At 33.9% G+C, this 12355-nt stretch overlaps 1 protein-coding gene across 3 annotated transcripts in view; it reads right to left on the reverse strand.

Annotated features, from left to right (window-relative positions):
* Positions 1-12355, reverse strand: part of BRAF (B-Raf proto-oncogene, serine/threonine kinase) — a 158697-nt gene that overhangs the window by 42801 nt on the left and 103541 nt on the right. For all 3 annotated transcript variants that reach the window (XM_061165935.1, XM_061165934.1, XM_061165936.1), the window contains 5 exons: positions 11524-11560; positions 7649-7785; positions 6625-6742; positions 3976-4060; positions 2739-2915 (listed from right to left, as the gene is read on the reverse strand). In XM_061165935.1, coding sequence (XP_061021918.1) covers positions 2739-2915; positions 3976-4060; positions 6625-6742; positions 7649-7785; positions 11524-11560 — 554 coding nt within the window. The remainder of the gene's footprint in view (positions 1-2738; positions 2916-3975; positions 4061-6624; positions 6743-7648; positions 7786-11523; positions 11561-12355) is intronic.

The following is a 12355-nucleotide window of genomic DNA, read 5'->3' on the forward strand; positions in this document are numbered from 1 at the left end:
CACGAGAAGGGATCCCGAGAAACATTTCAGACAGGCCTTTTCATTTATGTACTTTTCCTCCTCCAGAGATAATTCACACTCCCAGTTCTTGAGACTTGAGGATTCCATAGTACAAATCAGGTTGGCTTCCATTTTTCCACACCCAGTTAATAATTTAGTTTTTTTGGGTGCACTATGTCTATTATCACTTCTTCATTTGCTTTCTAGCTTCTAAAATATTACTGCTATTCTTTTTTTCCTCTCCATCATTATATGTTCATGCTTAAAAACAATTTTCATTATTATAGTTTTGGTGGCATCTCAAGGAAACAAAAATGGGTCACCTTAACCTAAAAGCCACATAGCCACTTTAATAAAAGGGCTTTGAATCTGCCAAAGCCTTCAGTAAAGAAAAGATGTGATGAAACATTTAACCAGTTGCATATATTGTCTTATAAGAACTAAAAGGAAAAAAGGAATTGTATCTTCTTTGGTTAAATTTAAGCTGGCAATAAAAAATATAATCTGTGAGAAAGCTTATATTTTATAATTAATATTTTTCAGCTATTAAGATAAAGGATAAACTAATGGGATGATCTACATTCACAACCAGATATATTCAACATAGGGTTACTTCAAAATGCAAACAAAGTATTTTAAAGACATAAACTGTAAAGGTTTATACTTACAGATCCCAAACTGTAAAGTAATGGGAAAATACTGCCTCTTAACTATTTTCCAGACCACAGAACAATTCCAATTTGACAGTGTTTTTCTCTACCGCCACTTCTTACCTTAATCAACACTGCACTTCACTGCCCAGTCACTGTTTCTAAAACAGTATTTAATACTATTCTCTGTTGCCTCTGTGTATAGCAAAAGCCTTTTCCTCTGTGTTAATCTTTGATTACGTCTTTGACTGTTTTTCCTTTTGTTGACATTTCTCACTTTTGATACGATAAGGATGTGGCTGCTCTCTCTTCTGGAAGGTAAACCTATCAATAATATGCTGTTGTGTGTAATCATGGTTTCATTTAAAAATTTTTGTCATATGTATCTATCATAGCTCAGGCCTTGTTTCAGGAATTAGAGATAAAATAAGGAGCACAGCATTAAACCCCTGCTCTCATATAGCTTGTATTCCAGTGGGGATGACAGACGATAAACAAATATGTCATATGGAGTTGGGTGTTAAAAACAAAAACAGGAGTGCGGTAGAGGGTAACAGAGTAGGGTAGGAATGTGTTAGTTATATAAGGTGATCATTTGAAGGCTTCCTTGAAAAGGCAACATTGGAACAGAGACATAAGGGAAAAGCTCTATGAATACTGGGTGGCGGGACTACTTATCCTAAAAAGAAAATAACAAGTACAAAGGCCCTGAGCAAAGAGCATACTTGGCCTGCTGAAGAAGCAGCAAAGAGACTAGTGGCGTAGAAGCAGAACAAGATTTGTTTCTCTTTCTGTGTTTACCATTGTGGCCACGGTTTACTCTTTGCAAGATTTTAATATAACCTTTCAGATTTGAACAGATTCAGAGTCAGAGATGGGGCTGTTTTAGTCTACTGGATAAGTGGGAATGTTACTGAATAAAGTAATAAGCTGCTGCAATAAGGACTTTGGCGGAATACAGACTTATAAACAACCTAAATTACAAATATACTGCCTAGTTTTCTGACAGAAAGGGTAGAACAGTGGGAAGATTTAAGAGCTAGATCACGTTTTGAGTCCTGGTTCTATGCTTATTTGCTATAAATGACCCTGAGTCAGAGTTTTAGTTTTACTGTTTTATTCTAATTTTATAATGCACAAGTGGTATAGTGGTTTGGGGGAAAGAATAATGGCTGGGAGCCAAAAATTTTGAGCTAAACATCTTTGTTGCTGCTTATAAGTCTAGACAAGTCATTTAGAAGCCTCAGTTTCTTTATCTGTAAACATAAAATATCTACTTCATAACATTATAAAAATTAAATGACATAATGACTATGTATGTGAAAATCATCTGTATACTATAAAATGTTAAACTGACTTAATATACATGCATATTTTTAAACTACATATGGAACCTTCAAAATTGTATTTAACTCACTTAAATATTTTCATCTAAGTGCTTTCAAAATATATTTAATTTTACCTTTTGATTTATTTACTATTTGCACTTTATGCAAAATCTATCCTTGGTAGTCAATTTCTTACTTTGACCTATGATAAATTTTATAAAGTAATTTGTTTTATCTTTTAAATTACAAAGTAAAATTCAATGAACTAGTTAACTTGAAATCCTTAAAAAGGATCAAAATGCAGACTTTCACTTTTACTTTATTTTTACTATATTTTACACAGATTATTATTTTGCAATAGAAAATAGGGGCACATGGAGAAAATAACTTGAAAGGATAATTAACAATCATTTTATATGCTTCAATAACTATTAATGACTTTTCAATGGATTTATTTTTTTTGGGGGGGGGACTATTTTTATCTTTTGATCCCTCACTGCTTAGCTAAATTATAGTATACTAAACATAAATTCACAGTCACATACATATTATCAAATATTTGATATATGTTATGAAGACTGTACAGAGACAGACTACTCTATTTCTTAATATCATATAGCTAGCCATTAGTTAAAAGTGTCTATATGATGCTAAAGAGTAACTGGGAATTTAAGTCAAAAGAATAATGGCTAAAACCTTTGAAACATCCTCAGTGGTCTTCAAAAGTAATTTACATGAGATTTAACAGAATGGAACTTACTCCATGCCCTGTGCAGTTTGCCGTGCAATATCTATAAGTTTGATCATCTCGAATTTGGTCTCAATGATGTGGAGATGATGATATAAACTGGAGCCCTCACACCACTGGGTAACAATAGCCAGTTGTGGCTTTGTTGAATAACCCATGAAGAGGAGGATATTCACATGTCGAGTTTTCCTGTAAAAAGAAATGTAACAGGAAATAGTAAATGTTGATATGCTTTAGCAAATGTTAAAAAAACAAAACAAAACACAAAACCAGGGCCAAAGCAGTCTACTTGTCAATAAGATGCTGTCAGAAAAAGGTATTTTTTAGCAAGGCAGCAGAAAGATAAATTTAGATGAGACTTTAGGAATTATCTAGTCTAACATCCTAACTTTTTCGTAAATGTCTTTTTTAGTGTACCTCATAGATAGGCAACTAGATATTGTTTAAATACCTTTAATTATGGGATGTTCATCACTGAGACTGTAGCCTGTTCCCACTACTCTTTTTTTCTTTTTCTTTTTTTTTTTGGCCGCATCATGTGGCATGTGGAATTCATGTTCCACGACCAGGGAAATCTGAAGTTCCTTCACCAGGGATGGAACCTGTGCCCCTGCAGTGGAAGTGTGGAATCATAGCCACTGGACACCAGGGAAGTCCCCTCTTCTTTTCTTTCTTCCCTTTAAAGTAGTTCTAGTATTAGTAAAATTTTAGGCTAAGAAAAAAAACATTTTCCTGCAACTTTCACCACTGGCTTCACTATTCTACTCTCTAGAATAATACAGAGCAAGCTTATACTTTTTGAATGTAATAGCCTCCTATGGACCTAAAGTCTCAGTTCTGTTGACAGTTTTCTCCCTAAGTTATAGTTCCAGAATCCTCCGCATCTAAGTTCTCCTTGCCTGGACATACTCTAGTTTGCTCATTTCCCTCAAGTTCCAGGTTTGATACAATCTCTAAGTGTGTTCTGATAACCTTAGAATTTTTAGAGCAGTATTTCCATAAGAAAAAGCACCACTTTTCATGATTGGAACACTGTGTTTCCATTAATTCACTCTAGGATTAATAATTTTATCATCTGTACCATATAATATTGCATACCCCTTAAAAGAAAACAGTCAAAGACAAAACATACTCAGAAAGACTGTCTTGTCCATTTTGAGTAAATCCATGACGCTAACAACAGCTGTCACTGAAAAACACAAGTTGAGCACGATAACTTCTCTGGAAAACATGATTCACACAAACTTACCTGAGTACTCCTACTTCATTTTTGAAGGCCTGTAACTGCTGAGGTGTGGGTGCTGTCACATTCAACATTTTCACTGCCACATCACCTAAAAGGTAATTGCCATTCCAAATGTCATTCCAATCTTTAAAATTTAAAACTATAAAAAACTCTAGGGTATTTTCACAAATTACAACAGCATTAAAACCATACCACTACAAAACGGCAAATAAATTATACCTTAACTACCTAAACGACATTAATTTTCTAAGGATAACAACTAAAAAATGACACTCCTATACTAGTATTTTAAAATATCAATCCCTGTCCCCCCTCCCTCAAAAACAACCAGCCTATCTCATTTTTCCCTTGGAAATTTAGTTTAACCAATTAAATACCCATGATATTTTTCTAGCTATTTAGCAAAACTAAATTAGAGGCATTCACTAACTGAATGTTAAAACTGCAGATGACAGGCCCAACGGAACTTTGTGGAAATAAAAAACTGCAAACTTCTTTATCAGAGTATTTAACACTTCCTTCAAATCCACGGATCACTTATTGCTTTTACTTAGAAAAATTATTTAAAAAAAAAAACTTTATATGAAACAGATAGAATTCTTACACATTGCCAAAAGGTGTATAAACTGGGACAACCACCTGAAATACTGCTGTCAGTATCTACCACTGGCCCCACAAGTCTTTCCTAGGTATATACCAACTGCCATGGACACATATGTTCACTAAATGACAGGTGCTAAGAATATTCATAGCAGCAGCGTTTATAAAAGCCCCAAACTGGAAACTATTCAACTGCTGGTCACACAATAGTCATGTCTATAGTCACACAATGAACACTATATAGAGAATGAATAACCTACAACTATATACAATAATATAGATGAATCTTATAAACAATATTGTGTAAAAAGGGCCAGACACAAAGGAGTACATACTGTATTATTATGTCTGTTCAGGTAAGGATAGTGGTTACTCTTGGGGGTGGGGGACATGAAGAGGACTTCTAGAGTTCTGGTAATGCTCTGTTTATTGAACAGATGTGTTAACTTTGCAAAATTTTAGCTACTTGTACATTAAAGTGCACTTATTTGCATGTATATTTCAATATAATTAAACTAACATTGATTTTTCCTGATTACCAAAAGCTTATAGCAAAAAAAACTAACTTAAAAAATTACACATTTTAAAAGCATAAGAAATAAAATAAAAATCTCCCATAATCATGTCATTCAAAAATGATCACTGTTAACCTACTCCTGTATACCCTGTGTGTATACTCAGTCACTTCAGTTGTGTCTGACTCTTTGCAACCCTACGGACTATAGTCCGCCAGGCTCCTCTGTCCTTGAGATTCTCCAAGCAAGGATATCAGAGTGGGTTGCCATGCCCTCCTCCAGGGGATCCTCCTGACCCAGAGATCGAACCCACGTCTCTTGTGTCTTTTGCATTGGCAGGGTGGATTCTTTATCACTAGCTCCACATGGGAAGACCTGTTGTATTCCTTACTAGGCTCTTAAAAGTATGCAGTATGAATATTTATAAATATGTATGAAAAAGACAGGGGCTTCCCTAGTGGCTCAGCAGTAAAGAACCTGCCTGCAATGCAGGGGACCTAGGTTTGACTCCTGAGTCGGGAAGATCCTCTGGAAAAGGAAATGGCAACCCACTCCAGTATTCTTGCCTGAAGAATCCCATGGACAGAGGAGCCTGGTGGGCTATAGTCTATGGGATTGCCAAGAGTCAGACACGACTGAGTGACTAACACATACACACACGAAAAAGACAACCTAAAAAAGATATATACTAAAATAATGATGGTCATTTAGAAAATTATGATATATATATGTAGCATCATAGTATGGGATATTATACATGCTGCTTTTAAAATATACCACAGAAACTTTTCCATATCAATAAATATAGATCTACCATAACATTTTACTGTCTATATAATTATATATGGATGTTGTCAGTGTAAGCCCATCTTCTTTTAATGGCCATTTTAAGTTATTTCCATTTTTCCTTAATATTAAATCTCCAATGAATATACTTACATATCTGTTTGTTCCTGTTCTACAAATAAAATTATTGGTTCCATATACATATTGCCAAACTGCCCTCCAGAAAATTCATAGCAATTTACTTTCCCACCAGCAGCATTACAAAATCACAACTCTAAACAATCAATTAAAATAATTTTTTGTCCATTTGATTATTTTTTCAAAGAAAAATAAATCACTTGAGAGGCAATGATGATTTCAATTTTTTGAATTTTTAATTCTTTCGCAAGTAGTGAGACTGAACATTTTTTATATGTTTACTGGTCATTTTTTTCTTTGGTTAAGTGCTCTTTTTATATGTTTACTTGTGGTTTATAATACAAATAAAATTACCAGCAGAAAGACTTATTAAAAAAAAATCTTGGTGACTAGCTTGTCCGGAGGATCATCATCTTTAAAAATTATTACTGAAGTATAATGAGAGAACTTCTGGTGCTGTGAATCCAATTTTTATTTCCCATAATTTTTGTTAAAAACCTTTGGGGAACTCTTGCATCTGATCAAATCAGCTTAATGATACAACAGTGATTACTCCCTTTGATATTTTCTTTTTAACAGAAGTTGTGACAAGATCACCGTATGACATACGTACCATGCCACTTCCCCTTGTAGACGGTCCCAAATGACCCAGATCCAATTCTCTGCCCCACTGTGATCTGTCCATCAGGAATCTCCCAATCGTCACTTGAATCCCGTCTACCAAGCGTTTTCTTGATAAAAATAAGGCAAAAGTCAAGCCAAAGCAAACAAAAACGGAAAACTTTATGTCTAACACTAAGTACATTCCTCTATTTCTGAAAAGGACATAAGAAGAGAATAAGAACTTTGGGGAGAAACAAAACAAAAGTATACTCTAGAGGAATAATAGGAAAATGATTCTTACAATACACAAATTAAGTTTAAGAACTAAGTCAATATTAGGGTGGAAGTAATTCAGTAAAAATAAAAATTATTTATTGGTTATGAGAAGAAATGTTACATTAAATGTCAGTATTAAAATCAATAAAATAAAGCAACTTAAAAAAAAAATCATTTGGAAGACTAGTAACTAGGGGCAAGATAAGCGCTACACATTTGTGACTAGCTTTGGCTCCAAAGGCCAAAAATTTGAGTTAAGGTACTAGGCAACTGTTGATAATCTAATTACTTTCTCCCAGTCAGTACTAAACTACTTCATACATCTTATGTGATCCAATCTCTCTCTCTCAAAAATGTTATCAACACATACAAAACTCTGGTATGACAGAGAATTCACTTAGCCAATACATACTAGTGCACTACTGCTAATGTGATTAGTTTTTAATAAATATTTAAGTTACAGCATAAAGTTAACTTTTCAATAGGAAAAAATGTCCTTTGGTAGATATTTGAATTTCAGACCAACTCTTTAAAAAACATATATGCCTAATGCTTCCTAAAATACCAGCTTACTCTCTTTCCATAGTTTAGAAACAGAACACTACTCTAACTCTTCCCAAACTGCCTTACTCAATTATATTAGAGTTGAGAGCAAAAATCAACGTTGTGGGAATATGCTTTAAGCAAAAAACTATCAGCTCTTAACGATTTCTAAGAAGAAAGCACTTCAGAGGAAAAAAGATATCATATACTCTCACCATTCGATTCCTGTCTTCTGATGATGAAGAGGACTTTCTTTCTCGCTGAGGTCCTGGAGATTTCTGCAATGCTTTCACATTAGAGAGTGAGCCAGGTAATGAGGCAGGGGGTGTGGCAGATAAACCTGTGGTTGATCCTAAGTTAGTGAAAGGAAAAATTTATCTATCAAAGGAGGATCAAGTACATTAGCTTACTGGGGGCAGAGGGTAGAGGGAGATGTAGACTTATTTTAAAAAATGCAGTGCACGTTTTAATATTGACCATTAGGAAAGGACAGGCAAAAAGACAGCCTCATTTGGTGATTAACTATAAACTTAAAAACTATAGTTTCTTTTAATTTTACAATTTTAGCATTTTGGTCAATTTAATAACCTTTAAAATATATGATTATAGATATATACTTTGCTTACTGCTGCAGAGTCTAGGGGAAAAACAATCTTAAATATATCCCAATTTTTTCTTTGCTCAAAAAAAACAAAAAGCAAAATCAACTTAAAAGCAAACATAAAAAATAAACTTCAATTATGTGACATTAACAGCCAATCAATAATAATAATAAAAAAAGATAGAAATGCTCCAAATGGAAACATTTTCTAATAATGGCGTTAATACTGGCATTATCTAACTCTGTCATATTAGCCACTACAATTTTAAAAAATCCTACACTACATACTATATACTATTTAAGAGAGATACTAGTCACTGTCATTGGTTTCTGGAGCCTTATTTTGCTAAACAAAGATTAATTTTACCTGCACACCAAAGTTAATGCCAACAAACCCAAGTAGGTTTCTCAAGACTTTCTGAAAAATCTCTGCCTATAAAATGAGAACAAGGTAAGTGCAATGACATCTCAGCCAAGTCACTACAAATGGAAATATTTTATCAGCAAAATGAGTCCAAGGGCTACACTCTTTGAAAATGGACTCAGCTGGCAGGGTTGCATACCTTTCTGATGGATACTTTTCCTTCCAAGTGCTGACTGAGCAAAAAATCCCAATTCATGTACAGAAAGCACCTGGTTCAGAGGGGTTCAGGGTAATGATTCCTGGTGGGGCCTGAGTATAGCTAAGCAGGACTGAGATGTCAGTTAATAATTGCACAGACAGAACAAAAAGACCTCCAGTTTTTTAAAAAAGTAGATAACTATTCTCAAGTTGAAAAGTCACTCTCTCTCAAAGGATAAGGATCAAAATACTAATGGCAACATTTAAAATGTTACAACTAGAAAAAATAAATAAATAAATAAAATGTTAAAACTGTGTAGAAATTTCATCATTACTATACCACATATGTCATCATGTGGAATTTCCATGATCTCATATGCAATTTTCTAAAAGAAAATGACACCTGGAATCTCTATTAACTACAGTTATTAACTGGAATCTCTATTAACTACAATCCATATTCTGCCTTCCACTGATAATATTTCAGCATCATAAAGCCTTAACTGTCTACCCTGGCTTCACAGTTCTGATCTACTCAGCGCTGTACTGCATCACTTACTTTAATTACACTACTCGGTTCTCTATAACTTCCAGCCCATTCCATGGATTCTCTGAGAAAGTTGGGCAGAAAGAGCAAAAATCTGAAAACCATCATTCATTCAGAATAAGTAACAGACACTAGCAAAAACCAGTAAACATAATTCTTTAAAAATATCTACAGCAAGACACTTGTCTAAATTTTGACTTAAATTTTAAAGAATTAGTTTAACCACTAATTAAAGAATGGTGAGATAAACTGGGTGGGTGAAATTATACTGCTAAACTTTCCCCTCATATGAGAGCATAACTGAAAGTATCAATCTCAATTTTCTAAAGTATGCTTTAAAATACCTCAAATGTATCACAGATCTTTAAGTTCCCTAGTTTTGACATAAAATATACATGGCTTATGCTTTAAAAAAAAAAGCACATATTACCAAAAGATAAAGCCAAAAGTCTAATACGAACTCATAATAGGGATTTCCATTTTTTAAAAACCAAAAAAATTGATATTAGCAACCATCAAGGTTATCACCTAAATTGATTAAAGTAAAAGAAATTCAGCTTGAAGAAAACCCTCCCCACATTATTTACTGCCACCCCCTGAGTTTAAGAAATTATCAAGATCAAAAAATAGTATTAACAAAGAACAAGATGGAAATTTCAGCTCTCGCTTTTAAACATTTATGACAGACAGCATACAGAAAGCTTGTGGAAGTGAGTATGTGAGAGAAGCACATTCAGAGCATTCCAGCCAGGCCAAGCAGAAATTTAGTACTGAAAACTCTCACTCTTACAAACACACTGTGAGGGTGAGACACAAACAGTATCTGTTGTTTATATTTAATTTGCTTTGGGTGAAAACAAGAAAGAAGAGCCCAACTACCTCTGAACACTGGGCCAGGCTCAAAATCAAACACTATTTCACTGGGGACAGAATGTAGGAGGGGACTGGGAGTCCGGGATTGGTATTTCCGAAGACAGCGCATCAGCTGGTTCAAAGGGGCTGTTAGAAGAGAAAGAGAGGGGCAGGCAAACACAGGAAGACAGACACAGAAGAAATGAAAGAAGTCACGGGGAATAAATATGATGAGTTGAAGCCTGCTTCACAAAATAATTCTGGATGTTTAAAAAACTGCTTATTTTCATAAAATTCCAATCATTCTTTTAAAAGTGATGCATATAAAAGATAAATGCTGTTTGATTTTTGGTACTAAGCAGGCAATTTTTATGACTAAGTTAACTCTGTGATGCTAACATGATGGCAACATTTAAATGCCAGATGTATTGGGCAAAATTGTCAAAAGCCACAGCTATTAAGACGTACAAAGTCAAACTGGCAGCAACATTAATTGGTGGGTTCATGGAATAACAAACAGGAAAAAAAAAGAACACTTTTGTAACTATGTACTACATATAGTAAATACTAACTCCAGAGTACATAACACAGGGTTATTATTTTGGTAGGTCCACAAGTATATAGAAACATAACAAAAGATGGTTCATGCAACATTTGACATAAAGTATCTCTGCATCTGGGCTTAGATATTTTGAATATAAATCAGGGTCACAGTGAAGAGACAGACTCTAAACAAAGTATGTGGGCATTGCAGGGCTTCCTTATTAAATAGATGACAGTTGAAGACGGAAGCATAAAGGACCACCTGGAAGAAAACGTCAAGACTGTTTCAAACAGCATCTCTTACAAAAATCTTATGGGGGTAAATGCTTATTTTAAAAAGTATTTTCTAAAGTAATGTTTTGCTATGACCCCAATATTCACTGGGTGCCAGAGTAAACAGCTGATAACAATTCTTTAAGAAATCTCAATTCAATTTCTCATTTGCTTATTTTATTTACTGGACTAGTAAAGAGGGGAACTAGGCTTTTCTATTAGGGGTCCATGCTATAAAATGCATCTTCCAGGGCCTTCTAGAAAGCTGAAGGGAAGTAGCTGACAGTGTCTATCAAACTGACAAGCTGTAGCAGGTAATTCCAGGGATTCTCCCCAAGAATGATTTAAGAAAGTCAAGTTTTAACTGTTTGTAAGCTCAGTCTTTAAGTATTAGTGGAGATAGTTAGGAATAAAGTGGGTAAAATAATTAAGATTTCTCTTTGATAACATTTTAAAAATTGTAGATGTCACATTTAAGACTCCCCTTTTATGTCCTCTTTTTCCTCTGTTTCTAGAGTTAAAATTTAAAATCAGTTAAAATTTTATTAGAGACAAATGATAATTACTAAAGAAAAGCAAACAATTTTTATTTTTCTCTATGTATTTTTCTCTGTGTCTGTGTTTCATGAAAGAAGCAAATATAAAGGAGACAAGCAGCAAAGCAATTGCATTCTTCCCCGTTTTTTTTTTTTTAATTGAAATCACTACTTACCTCCATCACTACGAAACCCTTGGTCTCTAATCAAGTCCTACAAATAGATAGTAATGTATACTTAATCAAAGCATATGATAAAAAGGCAACAACATTTTATTTTCCACTAAGCATTAACAGAAAGGTGAATTCAAAATAATACCTGTCTTATAAATTACTTCACAAAACAGAAATAATATGGAATTAACTAGTGAACATGATAAAATAAAAACTCTGAAACACTTGCCAACCTAACCCTAGACTGAAGAGATTATTAGTCCTGATCAAATGTTGAAATCCATTTCAGGCCATTCAAAACCAATGGCTGCATTAATGCTTAAAAACATTCTACTGGCACATATTAAGAGCCATAAAATGTTCATACCCTTTGATCCTATAATTCCACTTCTGGGAATCTTTCCTAAAGAAATAATTCAGAAGAAAAAAGTGATATGCACAAAGATGTTTAGTGCAACATTATCCATTATACTAAAAAACACCAGAAATAATTACTTCCCTATTTTAGGCATACTGCCATTTTCGGCATACTGACATACATTGGTTAAGTAAATTATAGTGTGTCAATTCAGAACATACTATGCAGCTACTAAAACAGTTATGAAGTTTGAATCATGAAACATGTTTATAACTAGAAAAGGATACAAAATTAAGTATACACTGATACAATCATAAAAATATAAATGTTTAAGGACACCTTAGAAGGGAAAATTTTTTTTAATTGTCTTTATTATTAAAATACAGCTTTTTACAACAGACTGTGAGGCAGGGCAGCGGGGGAGGAGTCTACTGGCAATGCAGTGCAATTTGGACCTTGACAGACAGAACTTAGTTT

Source organism: Dama dama, chromosome 18 (assembly GCF_033118175.1).
Source record: "Dama dama isolate Ldn47 chromosome 18, ASM3311817v1, whole genome shotgun sequence".
Classification (NCBI taxonomy): domain Eukaryota; kingdom Metazoa; phylum Chordata; class Mammalia; order Artiodactyla; family Cervidae; genus Dama; species Dama dama.